This window comes from Oculina patagonica, chromosome 3 (genome assembly GCF_052425735.1).
Source record: "Oculina patagonica isolate OP01 chromosome 3, crgOcupat, whole genome shotgun sequence".
Taxonomy (NCBI): domain Eukaryota; kingdom Metazoa; phylum Cnidaria; class Anthozoa; order Scleractinia; family Oculinidae; genus Oculina; species Oculina patagonica.
In genome coordinates, this window is record NC_135760.1 from 7,819,429 (window position 1) to 7,842,849 (window position 23,421).

General features: G+C 39.2%; 1 protein-coding gene and 1 long non-coding RNA gene across 2 annotated transcripts; one reads left to right on the forward strand and one right to left on the reverse strand.

Annotated features, from left to right (window-relative positions):
• The first annotated feature begins 623 nt into the window (after positions 1-623).
• LOC144646324 (endoplasmic reticulum aminopeptidase 1-like) lies at positions 624-18,034 on the forward strand. The gene is made up of 19 exons (XM_078505875.1): positions 624-706; positions 913-1,663; positions 4,684-4,957; positions 5,812-5,932; positions 6,026-6,294; positions 7,158-7,292; positions 7,862-7,927; positions 8,020-8,085; positions 8,459-8,646; positions 9,417-9,499; positions 10,059-10,189; positions 11,861-11,916; positions 12,376-12,523; positions 13,213-13,286; positions 13,686-13,787; positions 14,606-14,779; positions 15,564-15,704; positions 16,547-16,628; positions 17,047-18,034. The coding sequence occupies exons 2-19, from the start codon at positions 1,008-1,010 to the stop codon at positions 17,218-17,220; spliced, it is 2,940 nt and encodes a 979-aa protein (XP_078362001.1). The 5' UTR covers positions 624-706; positions 913-1,007; the 3' UTR covers positions 17,221-18,034.
• Positions 18,035-21,152: 3,118 nt separating this feature from the next.
• On the reverse strand, positions 21,153-23,250 carry LOC144645616 (uncharacterized). Its single transcript, XR_013569309.1, has 3 exons — positions 22,915-23,250; positions 22,627-22,774; positions 21,153-21,304 (listed from the first exon to the last, which is right to left on the reverse strand). It is a non-coding gene; the product is annotated as an uncharacterized LOC144645616 (long non-coding RNA).
• Positions 23,251-23,421: the final 171 nt, after the last annotated feature.

Below are 23,421 nucleotides of genomic sequence, written 5' to 3' on the forward strand. Positions count from 1 at the left end.
TTACTGAAAATGAAAAACGTTATTCATTGTTTTCAGACAGTCACCGTAACTTGGTAACTGAATTTGGAAAAAACAAAACAGCTGAAATGTATGGAAATAGCTTTATGGAAACTAGGAAACTAATTCTTTCAAACATAACGTTTTTGAAAATTATGTTTCCACCGCGTTATAGCAAGCAATTTTCCACAAATCACAGCGTTTTAACCAGTATCTCCCTAACGTGTTTAATCGTTTTGTAATGCAGAACTAAATGCTTTAAATTCTGTCCAGTTATCACCTTTCTCAGTCTCGTTATTAATACCCAGAGGTCTGTTTTTGGTTTTGTGGGAGACGCACAAAAATAAACGAAAATTTAGCTAAGTTTGGTAAGTTTTCAACCGAATAATCTTCTCTCCAGGGCCTTCGCAACGAGAGGGTGGCTGATTAATAAATGCGTAGGTCCTGGAAAGAGATTCGTTCAGTTCCTGCCCAGCCATCAGTTCGTTTCGTGCGTGTGTTCATTATCTCCCTGCGGTTTTTATAACCCCAGGGTTTGTGAAGTGAAGCATGAACCGAAGTCACGGCGCCACCTGTTTCAACCTGTCACTTGTTTGATCTCAGTGTTTTCATATTGTCAAGTAACCGTACGGAGATTTTACGATCTTGTCTCCACCATCGAAGCAAAAACGAAAGAACCGAGTGACTCTAAAATTGTTTATTGGCCAAGGTAAGTAAAAACACAACCCGTTAATAAATGTCTTTCTTCTTGGCGCTGATTGTTTTACCTTTTTCTATCGGCTGACGCTCTTATTGGTCAGCTCTTTGCTTGCATCACTATGGCTGTTTGAGAATCTTTGTAAATATTTCAAATCGTATTCCTGAAATAACTGCATGATCTTATTAGTATAGACATTGTTTTCTATTCGACCACAGGCAGAGCTGTTCTGAGGGACCAAGTCGCGAGCGAACGTGAAAAGGGCAGGGAAAAAGCGAGGATCGTAAAATCGTAAAGATAAAATTTTATCGTAATGCGCGAACGAGGGTACAGGCCGGCCCCGGTCGAAGATGGCAGCGAAATTTCGTCTTCTAACTCACGTTCCCGCGTCAGCTATCAGGGACCCAGAATGTGCAGTGGAAAGCTCTGTGCGATCTTTTTAACATTATCTATTGCCTTCGGAGCAGTTGTCCTGTTCATTTTCTCCGCGTTTATTCACGCCTCTGACAGCGAAATTGATTTCTACCGTCGCGCGGTTGATTATGTCACAGGCGATCGATTCACCCGTTCGGCAGACAGCGAGAAAAACTTCCCTCACAAAGACATTTTGCTACCAAAGGATATCAAACCCGAGAGATATCAAGTTTACCTTCATCCAAATTTAACGAGCTTTGATTTCCACGGAGGAGTAAAGATCGACGTGAACGTCGAGAATCCGACAAAAAATATTCTTCTTCACGTAAAACACTTAAAGATCACAAGTTACGGCATTCAGGACTCGCAAGGAAATCATCTTCCCGTTTTGCGAGTAGCAGAGAGCAAGAAACTCGAGCAGTATTTGGTTGAGATGAAAGACGAACTGAAGAGGGGAGAAAAGTACACTGTAAAGCTTGAATTTAATGGTAAACTATCAAACACAATGACAGGATTCTACAAGAGTTCGTACAAGACAAAGAGCGGAGAAATGAGGTAAACATTCTAATCCTGTAACCCTAATATTATAAAGATCTAAATTCTCCTCAATAAATCGATACACACCCAAGTTGTCGCGTTTGGAGAGTAAATGAACTGATCATTAAGGGGAAATTGTGTAGATCCAAAATCAATTTCTCCTAACTAATAGTATAAGAAATGTATAGGATCCGGTTAGAAGAATTTGCGAGTGGACCACTTTCTTCACGAATCAAGAGGTGTTTGTACACGGTTTATCCGTTTGAGGCGGTAGATATATACGCTGTCAGCCCCCCCTTTTCGCCTATTTTAATTTCTTGTATAAACAAGATCACTTATAATTTTCTTAATTGCATGAACAATTTTTGGGATGCCTAAGGCAGGGTCGTAACCAGGTATATGGGATCAGGACGATCAGGGATCACAGCCTTGGGATCGGGATCACAGCCTCGGGATCGGGATCATGGACCCGGGATCCCAGGTCACAAGTCATGGGATCCGGATCGGCCTATCAGATGGGATCAGAATGGAATCAGGGATCAAACGTTGCCACATTTTTGGGATCAGGAATCAAAATTTAGAGCTAAAATTTGGGATCAGCGATAAAAAAATATACCTGGTTACGACCCTGCTAAGGCCCGGCTAAGGGCATCCTAGTTGTTTTCAGGGTGCGTGTGTATTTCCCTTGGGAATGAGGATAATTGGATTATTAAACCACCGAAATAACCAATAACAGCATCATATATTGGTCCCTTGGGTGTTGAGTAAACCGGTTTTGGCAAGGTTGGGTTAAATTGTGAGGAATTGAGGAAAACAGGTTTTGATGCGGAAGACAAGGAAATTAGTTAAATGCATGAACTCGAGGATAACTGGTTTTGCAAGGTGATTGATGGATTGTTTCTATTTTTGTGTTCAGCTGCGTGTAAACAAAAGCGCTTACAAATTAACCCGGGAATAAACTGCCCGAACTAGCTAACATCTAAATTATTCAGTTACAATTGGACTCTCATTCCTCGTATCGTTAGAGCGACTGGCGGAAATACGTTGACTATGCCAATATGATAAGCAAAAGCGATTTATTTTGGTATTTTCATTCGTGAAAGCTAAAATTCAATCAATATGCAGTACTGCATGTGTCTTAACATTTAAACAAAGTGTTATTAACAAAAGAGTGTTTGTTTGACTTAAGTAAACTGTAGTAAAAAGTACTCGTGAATTAAGACGTTTTTCGCCACTTTTGTGTGTTACGTGATGTCTCTTGAAAATTTAATTAACAATAAAGTAAACACGCTAAGAGGTCGCTTTATATTTTTCGCCAATACATCGCTTTATTCGAACTTTAAAAGCATTGTTGTGGCCAAAAAATTTTCAATATTTTTTTAGGTTGCTGAAGAGTATCCTTTCGATATTTGAAGAACATGAAAAAAGAGTTTGTTCGCCTTCAGTACAACGTCTTGACAACGTCTTGGTAACGAGCGTTCTTCTACTATTTGGATAGTAGACATGCTGTTTAAATAGTTCACATAGAATCCAAAACAAAACGTTTCGTTACTCATGAAACCAACCAAAAACAGCAACGCGACGTTTCTCAAGAGCCTTATTTTAAAAGTAATTTTTATAATGCACAGTTCTTTCTTTTAGAAGATTCTCGGAAACATCAAAGGAAAAAATTTCTGCGGAATAGTTTGAATTATAATATCCAATATTACAAACTTACAAAATGCTTCCCGAGAAAAAAATTCGTTTTCTATTGGAGGAGGTTGCCACTCGCTCACCGGTCGCCATATATAAATACCGTAAAATTCCGGTTACAAGCCCCCCCCGGTTATAGGCCCATCATCCTGGAAACAAAAAAATACATCCGATTATAAGCCCCCCTCTACCGGACGACAGTACTAAATAGGGCTAAATGTTGCTTTATTATGCGTTTTTAACTAAAAAACGTATTTCCATCAACACTCCCGTGGCTCGTTTCGAAACGCTTTTTTTCATTCCGCTTATAAGCCCTCCCGGATATAAGCCCCTCCGCTTATAAGCCCACCGAAAACCCCTTACGAAGTTGTATAAGCCCAGGGCTTATAACCGGAATTCTACGGTATAGTTGGCTACCAATTCCAAAAAATTTCTCCGAGTTTAAGTCTTTTGTCGATCTTATTTTTTTTCTCTCGCAGTGAGAAGTGCCGAGATTGAGATTGCCCTTACCATAAAAAAAAAACTATAACGGAACTCTTCCGACCAATGTAGTCTACGGTTTATTATAAAGCATAATACATCTTTACAGCATCCCCGTTTGTTGCTACTTTTCCAGCAACAAATCTACTTGTTAATAATGTTCTCATCACTGTTTTAACTAAGAGCAGAGAAGCAGACAACTTTTCCAATGTCAAGCACCTTTTCTGCAGCATTCTCTCAAATAGCCTCATATTAGTCTTTTCATTCGAAATGCCCCTTGTACGTACTTCCAAGTTAACCTTTGGTATACTAATTTGTTATTTATTTTCGAGAAACAAACAAAAACACAAGAAGAGGAATATTGTCTAGTTCTTAACCGTTTTCTAGAGGCACTCTGTTCGATCATAAAACCAACTTATTTTTAATCTCTTAAAAAAGATTGACCAGTCTGTTGGAAGTGATGTTTCCAATGTCTTTCTTTTAGCGAGTACTTAAAATAGATTTAAATCCAAAAAATTTATTTTTGCTTTAGCGCTTAAAGCACATCTTTCCCCACTTTAATAAAGTGCAACAAACATACTCCGTCTATGTCACCGAAAGCGTTTTCACAGACCTTGTTATTTTTAGACTCCCTTTCCCTGGAAAATTGTTTGTAATATGATATGGAAAATATTCAAAGTAATGGCCTCTTGACAAAAGATGCTAGAAAGATAGAGGCATCGCTTCGGTTGCAAAACAGTTTTAAACTTAATTTTAAATCCGAAAAAAAATTCATTACATGATAAATTTTTGACAGTTGTTTGTCAAAAAAAACACGAGTCGCATTTTTCTATGATATTCATTTATTCATTTGTTTATTTTTTAAGGCACATGGCAACAACCCAGTTCGAAGCAACAGACGCCCGAGCCGCTTTCCCCTGTTTCGACGAACCTGAGTTTAAATCAAAGTTTATTGTGACCTTGGTGCACGAGAAGGGATACAAAGCTCTCTCCAACATGCCTGTTGAAAAGGTCGTAAAACGCGACGATGGCTTCGAGGAGAGCCACTTTGAGGAGAGTGTAAAGATGAGCACGTATCTACTGGCTTTCATTGTGTGCGATTTTGCTTACAAGGAATCTCACACGAAAAGCGGGAAGAAGGTATGTGTGAATTTGCCTTGTGTATATTTTGTATTCACCCCGAAAAACAAGTCTGTTGCTATGGTTCGGAATCAAGAAAAGATGGAAAACCTAACGGAGAAAATGAGTCCCCTTGTTTTCTCTTGGTCAAAATCCTCTCTGAGCCCGCGGTGTTCGTCAGATAGATTGCTAAGTAGCAACTACGCATTATTAGAGCGAATTTCACTTGAGTATCGAAATTAACTCGCATTTGCTTTGGTTTTGCAATACTACGCTTTGAGATTGGTTAAAAAAACTCCCGCCACTTTCTTGACCAATCAGAAGTAAAACCAAAATCAATTGCTACTTCCATAACACACTTTTTTTCTCGCTCTTCACGCCGGCTACATGTGTTTGCTTCGAGTTTTAATTGGTTCACTGGATTGTCTGTGTGATTGTGATTGGCCAGAGTGATAACTTTGGTTTTAGTTTTACTCACAAGCTGGCCCGACAACCTCCGAAAGCTCATTGAGTGCTTGTACAATTTTGTGATTGGTCAATATAAACATCGGGAACTCTTCGGCTACTTCACGAAGATTTGAGAAGATAGGCGAACTCTCGTTTCCTCAAACGGTATATTGGATTCTTATTTTCCCGCAAACATTGGATGCCAAAATGGATTGAAAACAACAACAACAACAACAACAACAACACAAAACACATTTCTCTGCATAATCCACAGTAGTTAAAGCAGTAGTCCAGTAATTCTTAGCCAGTTGAGCCGGAGGTCCACTTCAGTATGTATCCTTAACATTTATACAAGTGTTATGTATTATTTATACAAGTGTTATGCACAATGATGCTTTAATTGCTGCAATTTTTGGTGTTTCTTCTAGATTCGAGTGTGGTCCAGAAAGGATGCCGTTGAGAGCACGAGTCTTGCACTGAGTGTGGCGGAAAATGTTTTGAATTATTACGAGAAATTCTTCAATATACCGTACCCACTGCCCAAGATGGGTAAGTTGACATTCTTTCATTGAATAATTTAGTTACGTTTTTCAACCTGATAATTTGTGTCCCATGTTTTCTTTTAATTATTTATCCCCTCAGACCTAGTTGCTGTGCCTGATTTTGCCGCTGGAGCCATGGAAAACTGGGGACTACTCACATTTCGCGAGACCTACATGCTGAGTGACCCGGCCTCCTCTAGTGCCGCTGACAAACAGGATGTGGCCATAGTGGTGGCTCACGAGCTTGCGCACCAGTGGTTTGGTAACCTGGTCACCATGAAGTGGTGGAATGACTTGTGGCTTAATGAAGGCTTTGCTAACTACGTGGAATACATTGGTACTGATCACTTCCGGAAGGATTGGAAAGTGGTAAGTGTGTTTGCAATTTCTAATGGAGAAATGCGCCGGACCCATAAAATAAAGTAAGTGTGAGGGAAACGGCACCGGAGATTCTAAAGATTAAGACCGAAGCTGTAACATGGTCACAGGGCCCCCTCATATCACATAAGAGGATAAATAAAAATAAAATTTTACCTGCTTTTGTAGCGTCTATGTTTCGAAGCGGCCATGTTGAATTCTTTGTACGCATTCTGCAAGTTGGTGGTCTGGAGCGGAATAAATTATACGCAGTCAGCCGAAACGAGGTCTGAGATAGAAAGTTTATTTGATATTTCTGCTTAATAGTCTGAAACTGAACTACGTAAAAATTGACAAAGAGATAAATTGTGTAAAAAAGAAAAAAAACTATATATGATACAACTTTTAAAATCATTAAAACTATATTAAAAATTTACCATAGAGGGAAAAAGATATGTTTTAAACGATTGGTTCGAGCCTTATATGCTTAAAAATGACATTCACTTATTAAGTTATACGTATTTACATTTTCCTGTGGCAAGAACTTATGTAACTTTTGAAACCGAGAAATATTCGGAAAGCGGTCGGAACTTATAGTTTATGACAATTTTTACTACATTGAACTCGTAGAGTTATCGAATGTTGTCCCGAGAATTATTATTTTCGAATTTTTTCAGTGGCCAAGATTCACAGTGTCTCATTTCATTTATTTGTTATTATGACTGAAGATCATTCCAAACAAGAATCGAAACACTGTTCATCCGCATTTATTAGTTCTTCACATGTCTTGAATATATCTTATAGATTTTAGTATTTTGAACAAAAAGACAGCCATTCCTCTATTAGTAAATTTGTTTTCTCTCTCTTCTTTGCAGCTCGAGCAGTTCGTGGCCCACACGTTACAGACAGCGCTGTCCGCTGACAGCATGGCCAACAGCCATCCGATATCAGTCCCAGTCACAAACCCTTCTCAGATCACGGAGATTTTTGACAGCATCTCTTACGATAAGGTAAGATCCTTAGCAAAAACGTTTTTAGAATTTGTTTAGCTCGTTAAGAAGAACAAGTGATAAAGTGAAGTCATGTTCCTTCTTGTGTGATTTTCCTTATACGTTAAAAGCATGCGTAGCTGGCGGTTTTGTTGGGGTTAATAAACGCGTGCGCGAGACCTTAGGCACCACGCGGCTTTGCTGCTCGTTGTCACGGTTTCGCGGCTTTCTCGCGCGCGCGTTAACCCCAACAAAACCGCCAGCTGCGCAGGATATTTACACGTCTAAAAAGTGCGGGAAAGGGCAACTGGTGGAAGCCATTCGACGCTTGTACTCATTTGTAATTGGTTGAAATTGCATCGTGCTTTATGGGATCTTTGATCGTGTTAAAAAGCGCGCGAAACTTATGCCAGGTTAATCTTACCACCCCTCATAGTGCTCCTCCTCTTTTTACACTGCTATTTTAAGTTAAGCGTTTCCTGGTTTGGTCCTTATTTAAACTGTCAAAAAAGTGTAAAGAGAAGACATTTTTCCTCAAAATATAATTTTGGATTTTTCTTATTAAAATTCCATATGTCTTTTCCTTGTAGGGTTCGTCAATAATCCGTATGCTTAGAAGTTTCATTGGAGACAAGAATTTCCAGAAAGGATTAGAGGTATGATTTGACAAGTTTATCGACATGTTGTAATTCAAATTCACCACCGATTTATCTAAAATCTCTTCACGCTGCTTTTATCTCTTTTTCAGCTTTATTTGAATAGTCACAAATACGCAAACGCAGCCGCTGACGATTTATGGGAAGCCTTAAGTAAGGTTAGTAATTCAATGTTGTACCGCGTGGCACTGGTACTGAGGTAAGGTCTGCGTTCGAGCCCAGTGGCCCATCAAGCCGGAGCTTATTCCTGTTTTTAACCGGGATAATCAAGCGACTGGGAGTATTTCTACTCCCCCTGAAAGGGATGCTAGTCAATCGCAAGGTTACCACCAGCATTAAATTTGCCGGTACCCATAAATACACCCGGGTGGAGATAGGCACTGCCAAGTGTTTTGCCCAAGAACACAAGACACTGACTCCGTTGTTATTGTTGATAATGTCCGCCGACAAATATCAATCCATATTTTCGCGCCAAAGAGAGGTTATTGTTTATACATTAATGATGATATCATATTTTACTGTTTTACTAAGCAATGTAAAGATCTTGACGTCAAGGCAATTATGGATACCTGGATAAAACAGAAGGGGTACCCCGTGGTCTATATTGACGAGAACAGCCTTCAAACGAGAGACGGATCTAAAAAGATGGTCGCAAGTCAGAAACGATTCTTGAGAGACATTCCACAAGGAACAAAGCAATATAATGACGAGGCCAAAGGGTTGGTACCGAGATTGATCGATAATTAATTTCTTTTAAGAATATCAGCACATTTCCAAGCCCTTAAAGGGACACTGTCACCAGTTTCACTTCAAAAACTCAAGAGCCTAAAGACATATGGAAACTGGGAATAGTGGTCCAATTTTGTTAAAATCACCATGCAAGTGTACTGAAGCGATAAACAAGAGATATTATTTTGATGTCATCAGGAACTTTATACCTCAACTTGAACAAGTCAGGCTGATTTTTTCAAGTTTTGTCCTTGTGGACTGAAAAAACACCATGTACGATGTATTCGCCAATGTTAGTACTTTTTAACGAAAAGCACTGATTAGAATAATTTTGACAGTGTCCCTTTAATCTTAACTTAAGCAGATGGGTGGTGAGAATACAGAAACTGATCAGCCCTAGGTCTCGACCTATTTCCATATCCTTTGAACAACTCACGTAAAATATAAGCTACCGTTGAACCTCTCTGATATGGCCACTTTGGGGACCGCTTTTTAAAAGTGGTTTCAGATTCAGATTTTTTCAGATTTTTCAGATTTTTATTATTTCACACTATTTACAACGGTTAAACAAAATTACACACTATTTTTGTAGGAAGGTTTTGAGAAGAATAAATTTATGGATTATTTAAAGGTAAAGACGAAAACATTTGGCCTTTGTTTAGAGTTTTAAGGAAGACCGTTAGTAGATCTTCGACGACTGCATTACAAGAAATTGAAATATGTTAAAGCTCGTCTCATGTCTCTTTCTACTCTTTTGCAGTTACCACTGGCACATACCGCTGACCTATGTGACGTCACACAACCCCCACAAGAAACACACAGTGTGGATGAGAAAGGACAGCGGTGAGCTGGGACCAAATGAAATAAGACGGGTCTAGAGCTGAGATTGAATCATGCCACATTTATACAGTATAAAGTACCTGTAATTCCCCAAAAGCTTCTGTCGTATTCACTTGTAAGGAAGGCGTGAATCAAGGAATCCATAAATTTTCCTGTTGTATAAAAACGCTAGCGAGATATATTCGGTCAAGTGAAGCTGGTTTTCAAACGTTCACACAATAAATTTGTGTTCGTTCATAGCAGAATTTCATATTTTACAGATCTTCCAGTGAATTCGGAAGAAGTTTTGTGTTAAAGTGAATGCTACGTACTGTGAGTCTAAACTCTAACTATTTCTGGAAAACAAGGAAAACAACCAATGTGGCCCGGGTAGATTCCTGTACCCGGCGTCGTTGTTGGTTCTCGTCCTTGCTCCGAGGGTTTTCTTCCGGATTCTCCACTTTTTCTCCCTCCACAAAAGCCAACACTTCCAAAAATCCAGTTCGATCGGGAATACATGGCCTCACAAGCTTATACCTTTAATCCTCACCGTAATTTACTATTTTATTTCATTATTTTAAAGTTCAAGTACCTGCCGTCGACAAACATTACAAATGGATAAAGGGTAACATTGGGCAGACAGGATTTTACCGCGTAAACTACAGCAAAAAGAACTGGAACAATCTTATAAAGCAACTCAACAAAAACCACAAGGTAAAAGGCCTGTCTTTATCATCATCATCATCATCATCATCATCATCATCATCATCATCATCATCATCATCATACACATTTCTCTTGGGATTTACAATGACGTTCAATCGTCCCCAGAGAAATTAAAAACAATGCTTAAGGTCGCACAGGACCCTTGAGATCATTATGTATGTATTTATTTAAAGAGTAGGCACGAACTGCGACGACTGAAGCCGACAACAAACGAAATATTCATGACAATGTTTTTCTTAAAGTTCTTTGTACAAGTAATTACACGGTATTGTTCTCAGCTTTGCGTACCGTGCGCTGAAACAAAGCGAATTATCATAATTAGATTCACTTCTGCAAATATAGCACACGTCGGTTGTAAACATTGACTCGGAAGGTCTTCGGAAGCGGAAAATCCTGCAATTTTGTGTCCAAGTTTTCTTCGCCGATATAGAATTTCAGGAGTTGATTCGCGAGGAACATGAACTTGGCGCACCCTATTGTGTTATGACAAGAGCGAATTTTGAAATTTCGTTCTCAAAATGAAGATAGCACGTTTCAAAGTTTAGATTTCACATTTTTAATCTCTTAGAAGCCGATAACTTCTAGCAGTTTTTGAAATCGAAAATTTCGTTCTTGTCATAACACAAAAGAGGTTATGATTCACCACTAGGTTATATAATCATTTAACTCGGTGCGCTGTTGTAGCCGAAAACTTGGACACAAAATCGCATTATCTGCAGTTAAACTTTTAAGAACCTGTAACATTACAGTAAACGGTCATCTCTCAGTAAAAGGACAATCATGATGTAATTCCATCATCCCTTAATATCCTTGAAAAATTTTAGAGAAATCGATGTTCAAAATGTAGCGAATTAAAGCTTTACAAGATAGCACTCCGTCAAGAAATTTGGCTAATGTATTTATTAATGAGCAAGGGTCCTGCGCGACCTTAAGCAAAAATTTTGGGGGATAAACAAAGTGTATTATGGGATCGTAAAAAAAGCGAATTTACTTTTTTTTCTTGTTTTGTTGAAACGGGCTTTGTTTTTGCTGGATATCTAGAAAACCGTAATCTTCTGCGTTATTTTTCGTCAGTGAATCAATATGCTGATCGATAGCTGAGATTAACATTGCTATTCATAGACTCATTTAGAGTAAAATGATAAGTACCAATCGAAAAAGTACATTTGAATGAATTCTGTAGCGAAATATATAATATACGCTCACTTGTACTGCCCTGCTCCTATTGGACCTATTGGGCATCCGTTTAGCTTCCACAGTGTCTTTTCACTGCGCAAAACAAGGCGAACCGATATGGCCATATACACCCGGTAAGGCACTGTGAGAGTAAAGGCGATAATACACGAGACGACTTCACGAGGATTTTTAACGCGACACTGCGTTAAAAGCCAATTTCGTGTAACATGTAATTTATGAAGCAACATTCTGTTGCGGTAACATGTTGCAGGCTCGTGAACTGCTTTAAAAAACTTACACGTCGTACGAAGTTTTAACTTTGCGTTAATAATCGACTCAAGTAACATCCCGTTAAAGAAAACGCAAGCATTATGAGCAGACTTGAGTCCTCGACCTCTGTATATCTCGAGTTCAAAGCTAGTTCAACATAGCTGAACACATTAAGTTTTTGCAACAAACACCGTAACCAGTTCTTGTTTTCAGGTTTTAGCATCCGTGGATAGGAGCGGACTGATCGACGACGCCTTTAACTTAGCAAGGTATGACAAGTAAACTAGCAAATTTTCGCCAGTAAGAACGAGATTATGTTATCGCTGCATTCAAACAGGTCTTGACGAACTGAGTTTTCAGAGGGAAAGGAAGTTATAAAATGAGTAGAAGAAGCATCTTCTCTGCGAACGTAGAACATTGCCAAGCGCGGGAAACGTGTAGCCGTTGATGTGAGCGCGGGAAACGCGTATTAAGCGCGGGAAAATATGAATGAATCTTAATGAGCGAATGAGAAGCGTAAATTGGAAAAGTTAGGCAAACTACCGCACAACCGATTGCAAAATGACGTTAGATTTTGGTTTTGCAGTTGATAAACTTAGTGAAAACGTGTTCGTTCTGATACGTGCTGCTTTCCGTTTAGCTTTCCAGGATTTCTCTAACGACTCACAAAGCCTTGTAACACAAAACAAATGCAGAACAACTAATCAGATGTTTTTGTTTTTACACAGAGCTGGTCAAGTGGAAATGTCCACCGCATTGAGGCTGACAAATTACTTGGATAAAGAGAGAGAATATGTCCCATGGTCCTCTGCTCTCGGTCACTTGGGTTTCATTGGCTCAATGTTGAGTATGCGTCCCTCTTACGGATATTACCGGGTAAGGTGAAAACGTCGTAAACCCCTGGTACCAGGGAGAATATAGCATACATGACCAGCACGCCTAGGGCAACATCGAGACATTTACTTACATGACGGAACTGTTTGAAATCGTGGATAATAATTCTCTCACTCAGAATTGGTAAACTGTGATAGCTACATTTGTCAGTAAAAAGACATATATCTTCGGAAGTTTTTTTAGTTTCTTCTCCGCGCGGAAATTCTTCGATGTGCAACGTTGAATGATTTCCCGCGTGAACATTATCCCTGCTGTGGAGGCCGCTTGGCCTGGTGGTTAAGGCACTGGACTTGTAATCCGTATGTCCCGGGTTCAATGACACTTGATGCCGGATTTGTGCTCGGTAGCCCCGAATTCAACTCCTCCACGCTTTGTAAATAGCCAGCTGGTCAGCCTCCTGCCAGTTGGGTTTTTTAACAATTTGTGTTCGATTGAAAATATTTGTTTACAGTGTCCACAATAAGCACAACGATGCTTACTACACTGACACTTAAATAGCCCAATCAATAACAGCCAAAACAAAGACCCGGGACGAGGCTCCGGGGACCAAACATGAGTGTGGGGACCCCGGAGCCCGAGGATGTCATTAGGAAATATCGAATTGGGCATTGCTCCGCTATCTACGACGAACTGTCATGTATTTGACGTTCATCTATATATTTTATACACAGCAATACATCGTGAAGAAAGTAAAGCCTCTTGAAAAGTACGTCGGATGGGAAAGTGAGGGCGACATCCTGAAGATGTAAGTGATTTTTCAGCCTTATTAAAATACAGGTCAATTAAATAGATGGTGGGCTAAGAAAATGTCACAGTTGGTAGTTACATAGCAGGAAATAAGAAAATTAGTGAGGTTAGTATACTTGATCGCATCTTAGATGAATACAGAACCAGATTACATTGACACGTTGCTAAAAAATCTAAAAAATCGTATAAAAGGTATCGTTTTGTGGGAAGTGCCACTCCAAAAATATGTACAACTTTTTCTTTTTTTCGCCAAAGTTATGTAATCTTGTCATTTTTGAGACGCACTCTCGCATGAGTCACTTTCTCCTTGTCTGTTCTCCTCTCTCAAAAAGCTTTTCAAAATAATTTTCAATGAGATTAAGCTAAATATGGAATTATTTTCACTGACTTATTTTAGGTATCTCCGAAACAACGTATTGTCAACACTGGCCAATCATGGTGATGAGCATGCAGTCAATTACAGTTTGACCGGGTTCAGAATGTGGATGAAGAATCAGAGGTTGTTATAAACACTATACTTCTCTGTTAACGTACTGTAGAGTTGAACTTATTTCCCTCTTGGTCTCGATTCTGTTAGTCACTACTGCTATAAGAGAGCGACACGAGGGGAAGAGAGCCCGACGGGAGGACCCGGCCCCCAGAACGGGGGCGCCCCTGAGCCGGAGACCGGGAGCTGGGCCAACAGGGAGTGACACGCGCCGCAACGCAGGACAGCAATGCGAAACAAGTGAGTAAAAATAAAGATGGTAAATTTACTGCTATTATGTACAGCACTATTGGGCTTGCCTTTTTAAACTGGCCGGATTGTAAATGGCGTTGAAAAGCCGCCTTTTCTAAAAAAAATTAAAGAAAGTAGTAGTCTACCATGTTAGCTAAAAAAGTTAAAAACAACATTTCTGAGTTAAAGGTGCAGTGTCCCCGACATTTAGTGCTACTTGAAAATCAAATGAAAGTGTTGGTTTTAATTGGAAATCCACTTATAGTGGCCTGGCCTTGCTAAAATGTACTGTACAAGTCGTGAAAATTGTTTAACAGTGGTGTGGTTACAGACTGGTAGGAAAATAGTGGCTTAAAACTTGAAAAAAGTGGGCGAACGTTTTCATGTTTGGCAGTGTTTACTGAAAGAAACTCACATAAAAACCATTGGTTACGGTTTACTCACGTCTTGGTGAACAATAATTTATGCCTTTTTTTGCTGTCTAAAGGTTATTTTGTTGATCACTGAGTGCACCCTTATAATTCTGTTATAGTTTAAACAAAAACGTATAAGACGTCTTATACATGATACTGCCCCTTTAACATCCCTTTTTTCTCCAGCCTTACAATCTCTCCTCATATCCGGGACATTGTGTACAACACCGCCATCAAGTTTGGTGGAATAGAGGAGTGGGAATTCATGTGGCAGAGATACCAGAACAGTGTTGATGCAACTGAAAAATCCAGGATACTGTCTGCACTCACAGCCACCAAAGAGCCTTGGCTGCTGGAAAGGTGACACTCTATTCTTTTTTACCTACTTAACCAGTTTGTAGGTATTACTTAAGTAGTTTTTTGTTTTTCTTTTTCGGGTGTTCATTCCTTAGCGAGCCCAAGTTTGTCGTTGAATAAATTAGTCTCAGTTTTAATTTTTCTTTTGATTAAAGAGAAATCCGCATCACATCAAAGGACTACGCAAAAACCTTCGTTTCAGTGGTCACACTCTAGGGCTGGCATTGTATCCAAATAATAAAAAAAATACTTAAGATCGAGGTTAATGGGGTTACTTTAAGTTGGACAGAGTTGGTTGGGGAAAAAAGATTTGTTGTCTCATTTTTGACTTAAAGCTAGAAGAAGGGAAGCGCCTTGCGGGCGGCGTGGTGGCTTAATGGTTTGTGAGCTGGACACAGGATCGAGCGCGGTCTGGGTTCGAACCCTGACCGGGGTCGTTGTGTCGTGTTACTACGGCAAGACACCTTACTTTCGCAGTGCCTCGCTCCACCCAGGTGTACAAATGGGTACGAATTTAATGCTGGGGAGGGAGAGAGTAGCCCCATGCCATCCACGGGGGGTGTAGAAATATTCCCAGTCGCTTCATACTACGGAAACCGAAGATAGGCGCTGCTCTAATGGGTCACTAGGTTTGAACAGAGAGCTTACCTTTTACTACTTTTAACATTGAGCTTTACGTTCCAGACGAAAATAGAAGCCTTGTACTCCGAAGAAGAGCACACTCGACTGAAAAGTATTGAATATGAAATAAATAAAAGCAATTTTTGTTATTTTAAAATTATTTTAGGATTCTGGAATATTCACTGGACGAGTCTAAGATCAGGACTCAGGATATGTTACACGCCATATCAGGAGTTGGATCGCACATCTACGGACGTCTTCTCACCTGGGATTTCATCAGAAAGAACTTTGACAAGATCGTCAAAAAGTAAGAACGCTTGATATGAAACAAATCAGTGGCGCCTTTGCACGTAGCCTGCGTAGCAGGCGTCGAAAGGGGAGGGAGGGGGAGTTGGGAAGAGGAAGAGAAAGAGGAAAAAACTGCCACGCAGGCTACTTTGCACGCGCATTTCTTATAGGTCTGCTTGTAATCTCGTGCCCAGAAAATTTTTACAAGATTAGTCTGCCTGTGCTTTTTCTGATTCTGGCGAGGAGGCTTTTGCTAAGCTTCCCTCTTTACAAAAGTTCACTGATTAAACACTTTCTAAAGTTCAAAAACACAGATTTGGCTGTGTCCTCAATCCGCTCCCCCAGACCTCCAGCTTTTTAGCCCCTCCTCCACTGTAATTGCGATACCTGTAACTCGCACATAGTTCCTTAAAGATTATTTCTGATCTGCGTCTTTCTTTTTTTCCTTTCCCAGAATTGGTCTCTTTGTAGCATAGTACACTTGTACTTTGTTATACCGCGCGAAATTGCAAGTCATAGTCATTTCACAAATCGGGCCGATCGTCCTGTACCGTTAAATCTAAGCTGTCTCTTGGTGCTTACCATCTTTTGCCAGTCAGTACTTCAAAGAATTTGATAGTAATTTCGAATGTCGGCCATATTTGACGTCTTTCGTGCACACACTAAGTCAGTGCCCTTGGACTTTTATTTTCCAACTCTCGAATAGGTAGTGGACTTTAGCTCTGTCAAGTAAAGGGGTGGGGTGAAGAGGAAATTTATAGGTTGGTGTCTGTTATCTGGACCGAGAGAGGTTGGTGATAGCAATTTTTTTTACCTTGATATAAAATATAACATGGTACTGAATTTCAATAACTTTCATAGGGTGGGAAAAGACGCCATGGAAATCAGTTATTTGATCAGCATCGCTTCTCGAGGAATGAATACGGAGTTCCAGCTTCATGAGGTACGATAAACACACATATGAGTTACTTTTCTGACAAGTTAACTTTGAATTGTTTGAAATAATGCCTAAATTCCAAATTTTACAGGACAAGGGAAAATGATTTAATTTTCCGCGCACCGCCATTTTGGATTTTATGACGTCAGGAGCCTTAACCGATTATGACTCCTGATGACGTGTAATGGTTGCCCAATTGTTTCACATAAAAGATCTTCTGTTTTCTAACAAAAGCGGCAAACTTTACACGTCATAAAATCCAAAATGGCGGCGCTTTATAACAGCTTTATAACAGATTATCTTCAGCATTTTTTTTGTCAGAAAAAGCAATGGGGGACAATGAGGGACTCAATAGAGATAAGATAAGATAAGATAAGATAAGAAAGATAGTAATCCTTAACACGTTTTTTGCTTCTTGTCACAGGTTGAAGAATTCATCGCTCAACACAAAGAAACATTAGGATCACTACGAGCGACAAAGAAATCCTTGGAATACATCCGGGGATGTATAAACTGGATGAAGAATCATGGGAATGAAGTGGAGAACTGGCTCCAATCACAAGTGGACTCGCTCAGCAGCAGGCTGGAGGACCTCTAAAAAATGTCCCTAATTAAACGAGCCTCATGATGGTTATCTTCTGATAACATACTTATAACAAGTGTTTTTGTCAAACTGCTCAGCTGGGGGCAAAAAGTTTTAGGAAAATTTATTTTATATTCTGACGATATGGTATACAGTTCGCGCTTGTGAACGTTGTTGAACGATCGAACCACCGTTAAATGGTAATTAACACGATTCCATGCAAACCTTATTCTTTGGTTGGTTAAACTATAGGTGACTGTGGGTTTCATTTTTGTTTGAGTTCCTTCCATTTTTCTAAACTATTCTTTTGCAACCTTTTCAAATGCGCATCTAAACGACTGTTGAATTTTGGTTCGAGATAAATTGAGCTTTATGGAATTTAATTTATCAATTTATTTTAATAACCAGGTTTAGACATAAGGCTTTGCGGAAAAAAAGCGATAAAGTTTTGTGTGTCGTTATCAATTGAAAGTGACACATGGAAAAAATTCTTTGGCAACCTCCCTAAATACAACAAGGAATCTGCGCAACGCAGTGGAATATTGACGAATTTTTCTTTTTTTTCTTTTAACACACATGAACCTAGATCAGACCCTGAACTCTCCCTACCCCAGCTCTGCATTGGGGCTGAACCTCGCGCCTGGGTCCAACCCCTATATAGCGTGCGAAGGGAGAGTTCAGGGACTGGACTAACGGTTGCATCGCAAAAATCAACCATTATTTACTATTCAATTTACTATACAAACTAATAAATGAATTAGATAAAACTTGAAATTAAAGGATTTGTCATAATTCGTTCAAATAAAATAATAAATTTTATTGAACATTATTGGTACAGTTCAGCTTTTCACTTGCTTGTCTCTCTTACACGCATAGAAATTCCCCTCTGAATATTCAAATTCTGAATATTAAAATTCGTTAATTATGGTCTACCTTGGAAATGGCTAGTTTGGGCAGTTTCTAACTCATTAACAAATTCCTATTGTTTCAATATTCAGGCGCGAATTGTTCCGTCAAACCGGGGATTTCTCGGGCAACTGTGCGCGCGTTTGAAAGGGTGTGATTCCATGTCTATTGTGTGCAAGTGTCGAAGTGACAAGTCTTTTACACGCAAAGAAATTCACCTCTGAATATTGAACAATAGAAATTCGTCAATGAGAAAAAATGGTCCACCTTGAAAAATGGCCAGTTTAGGCAGTTTTCAGCTCATTCACAAATTCTATTGTTTCAATATTCAGGCGTTAATATCTCCGGCGAAATGGGGATTTCCTGGGCAGTTGTGCGTGCGTTTGTCAAGTCTTAAACACGCAAAGAAATTCCCCTCTGAATATTGAAACAATAGAATTTCGTTAATGAGCAAAATGGTCCATCTTGAAAATGGCCAGTTTGGGCTTTTTCAATATTCAGACGTAAATATCTCAGCCAAAGTGGGGATTTCCTGGACTGTTGTGTGCGCGTTTGGAAGGGTGTGACTCCACGTCTATTATGTGCAAGTGTCGAAGAGACAAGTCTTTTACACGCACAAAAAATTCCGATCTGAATATTCAAAAAATAGAAATTTGTTATTGAGCAAAATGGTCCACCTTTAAAATGGCTAGTTTGGGCGGTTTCTAACTCATTAACAAATTCCTATTGTTTCAATATTCAGGCGTGAATATCTTCCTCAAAACGGGGATTTCTATGACAATTGTGCGCGCGTTTGAAAGGGTGTGATTGCATGTCTTTTGTTTGCAAGTGTTGAAGTGACAAATCTTTTACATTATCCTCTGAATATTCAAACAATAGAAATTCAATAATGAGAAAAATGGTCTATCCTTAAATGGTCAGTTTGGGCTGTTTCTAACTCATTTAACAATTTCCTATTGTTTCAATATTCAGGCGTAAATTTCTCCGTCAAAAGGGGGATTTTCTAGACAGGTTGTGTGCGTGTTTGAAAGGGTGTGACTCCATGTCTTTTGCGCGCAAGTGTCGAAAACACAAGTCTTTTACACACAGAGAAATTCCCTACTGAATATTAAAACAAAAGAAATCGTTAATGAGCAGAATGGTCCACCTTGAAAATGGCAAGTTTGAGCAGTATCGAACTCATTAACAAATTCCTATTGTTTCAATATTCAGGCATAAATACCTCTGTCAAATGGGGGATTTTCCAGGCAGTTGCGTGCGTGTTTGAAAGTATGCGAATCCATGTCTATTGTATTTAAGTGTTGAAGTCACAAGTCTTTAACACGCAGAGAAATTCCCCTCTGAATATTCAAACAATAGAAATTCTTTGATTAGCAAAATGGCCTACCTTTGAAATGGCCAGTTTGAGCACAGAGAAATTCCCCTCTGACTATCAAAACAAAAGAAATCGTTAATGAGCAGAATGGTCCACCTTGAAAATGGCAAGTTTGAGCAGTATCCAACTCATTAACAAATTCCTATCGTATTCCTGCGTAAATTTCTCCGTGAAAAGGGGGATTTTCTAGATAGTTGTGTGCGTGTTTGAAAGTTAGTTTCTAACTCATTAACAAATTCCTATTGTTTCACAATCAGGCGTAAATATCTTCGTCAAAAGGGGGATTTCTCGGAGTTGTGCGCGCGTTTGAAATGGTGTGACACCATGTCTATTGCGTGCAAGTGTCGAAGTGACAAGTCTTTTGCAAGCAGAGGAATTCCCCTCTGAATTTTCAAACAACAGAAATTCGTTAATAAGCAAAATGGTCCACCTTGCAAATGGCCAGTTTTTAACTCATTAACAAATTCCTTTTGCTTCAATATTCAGGCATTTATATCTCCATCAAAAGAGGACTTTCTTGGACAATTGTGTGCGCTTTTGAGCGGGTGTGATTCCATGTCTATTGTGTGCAAGTATCGAAGTGACAGTCTTTTACAAGCAGAGGAATTCCCCTCTGAGTATTCAAACGTTAGTAATTTGTTAATGAGCAAAATGGCCAGTTTTTTAACTCAAATTTCTATTGTTTTAATATTTAGCGAATTAGTAAGTCAATCAGTTTTAGAAGTGTCCGTGTAGTGTATTTGTGTTGTGTTTTATTAGTAGTTCTTTTGCAGTTGGTCATTTGTCACTTGTGGTAGTGCGCTTGGAGTTTGGGGAAGTAACACAAAGAATTTTAATTTCTTTCAGTTTATTCAACTCAATGTCAAATTAAAATATATATTTAATGACAAATGGAATGTTGACTTCAAGTTAAAGTTAAATATAAATTTTCCAGCCAGGAACTTCAAACGTCTTTGAGGCGAACTCGCATCCCAAGGACAAAAGGTGGTGGGTCCTGTTAAAAAGTAAAATAAAAGAATTTCTAGCTGGCGAAGTGTTTTAAAACGGACAAGAATGCCTTCAATGGGGGGGGTTGGGGGGGGGGGGGGGGATAAACATACAAAAGTGTAGTTTCCTTGTATGGAGAAACTATGTTGTTGATATTTATTTATCCTTTTGAAATAAACTAACAATATTTCTTGAAAGGCTTAACTGAATGTCTGTAATCAGGCTGAATTAAGTGCCTTTCAACTGTCAGGAACAGGTGAGTTGTTTTCAGTATTTCTTCAGGGGTGGAGCTTCACGTAGTGGACTATAATATGGGGGGAGTCTCAACCCAACAGGGCCAAAAGGGGCATCCTTTTATTCTTGTATGCAAAAAGGGAGCAACGTTTTAAAACTTTAGTATTTTTAAGGGTCACAAAAACAGACATTGAACTAAAAGGGTGATCGACATTGCGAGAGTTCCAAATTTTAGGACCCTGGTAAAGTATTGTAAACTAGGCTTTCCTTGTGTCAAAACTGTGTACTTGACTATTTGTAGGAAACAAACTGAGAAACATCAGAGGCAACAATTGGTCATGATAATAAAACATAAATTTAGCTATTTGCAATGCAATGACTCAGAAAAGGAAATCTTGAAAGGAAAGTATGGGGCTCAACTGGAATTTCCGGATGGTTGGGGGGATTCAAACCAAAAAGCCTACGGAGGGAGGGGTATTGATATTTTCTGGAATAACACAATCCAGAAATGCCTTAGGAATTGAACTTGAACTAATTCATTAAGCAACACTTACATTCTGATTTCCCCTAGTGCTTCCATATAATTCCCTAGTGGTACTGAAATAAAATCAATACAATTTTTTGAAAGTGTTAATGATAATTTATGTAAATTTTTACATGAGTTATATTATGATCATCTAATTTTCTATCTGCCTAATGACATGCAGTGGAATCCTAATTTCTCAATAACTCGAACCAAAAGTTGAATTGTTTTCAGTTGAACATTGCAATTTTATGCACCTTTCAATTTTTTGCCCCCTGGGATGCAGGCAATCCCAGGGGAATTTGACATTTTCAGGTTTTCAAATGTCAATTTCCACACCCTTGGGTCTCTATTGAGAGTCAAATTACCACCCTCGGCCACGCCCTCTCTACTTTCCCAGAAGGGGACTGAGTAAAATTTTTAACCGAGGGGACTGTTGTGGATGTCAAAATTCCTACCCAGGTAGAGCTAAATATAATAAAAAACTGCAATATCACAGCGACAAACCAATGAGTGGTGCCGGATCTATTGAAGACCTGGATCGGTAACTTAGTTAGAATGTAAAATATAGACGGCAAACTGATCCTGACGGCTAAAGCGGTCAAAAATAAACAGAGTGGATAAAAAGAAAGAAAATTAGAATATATTGAAACAACCTTTGCCCCTATATTTCGGTTTGCAAAACAAACCTTCCTCAGTTTGCCGTCTATATTTTACAGGTAGAGCTATGCTATGTCAAATTCCGTGGGTTGTTCCCCCTCATCCTGGGGCAAACCATTGATAGGTATGGGTGCATTAACTTCCGACTCTCAACCCAATTTTTCTTCCCTTAAAATCGGGGTTCCTTTGAAACTTGACTAAAAAAAATTAAATTAGGTCAGATGTTGAACCCTGGAGCCATTGCTCTGAGCTCTTTTTAAGTACTTCAAGTGGCCTGCTGTGTGCATTCTGGCATGCACATGAAATGTTTACAGAAATTTAACTTTTCACCCTGTAGATTGTAACATACTCTAGCAAAATATTAGCAGTCCCTACTCCACCTGAATAACATGAGAGAAAACTTGTTAACAAAAACATGTTTAAAAATGTATAAATGCACACTTTTGCTATGTAACTTCTGTGGAAAATGAGTACGTACTCATTCGATGACCCCCCCCTGACGGCGGATATGAGGGGGACTTAGCAGGGGGGGAGGGCTGCTATCGCTGCTTGAGCATACAAAGTATTCCAACACATTCAAATGTCATTTGTGTCAGGTTGAAACCCGTAAAATAAGACTTCCTGACGACATGGCAAGCTAGGGATTTTTCATAAGACGTTTTAGGTTAAGGGTTTATTAGTTTAAAAGCTAACGTAAAAAAGGTCAATGAAGAATTAAAGCTTAGCTTTATACTACCTTGTCAAGAACCTTCGTGCTCCATTGTTGCTTTTGTGATATTTATCAAATAAGCTTTGAATTACTCTGTAAGCATGATTCCCTGCACGAAAGCAGCATCAACGTAGTCGAAAAGAGGAAGAGGAGTTAGAGACAACCCATTTTATACCTTTCACTAGACTTGCTTACAAGTCGAGCTCACAGAGCGCGAAGCGCGAAGGCGAGCGCGCAGCGCGAAGCGCGAGAGCTCCGGGGTCTACTACCACCAAACCGGAAATGAAAAAGCGAACGACTTTTAGAAAGTCTAACCTTTCACTAAAATCGAGTAACTTCTCCGTACACTCTCCCTAGTTCCCTCCACAACTGGCACGGTCAGAAACGATGAGAAAAAGACAGTACCGACTACGGAGGGGTGAGGGAAAATTTAACAGACAAAAAAGCGACGGCCTGGGCATCAGAAGATTTCGGTCAAAATAACCGGTTTTCGCTTGGCAACCTATTTACTGAAACTAAAACTCTTCCAGAAAGACTGTTTATTTATTTTCAAGACAACACTAACTATTTCTATTTTTTTTTGGTTTTCTTTTTCACCGAAATGATTGTCAAAATTTATTACCCCCCCCCCCCCAAAAAAAAAAGAAAGAATATTAAATTACGGTAATTATTTACCGCGAAAAATATGACCGGACATGTGTAAATTTAAGAACAACTTTTCATTTATAACCCTAATTATTAGTGGGACGATTAAATGCAGAGAGCCACACAACGTTAGGAAGACTATGGCACAATTGTTGTCGGATCTCACGTAACTTGGAG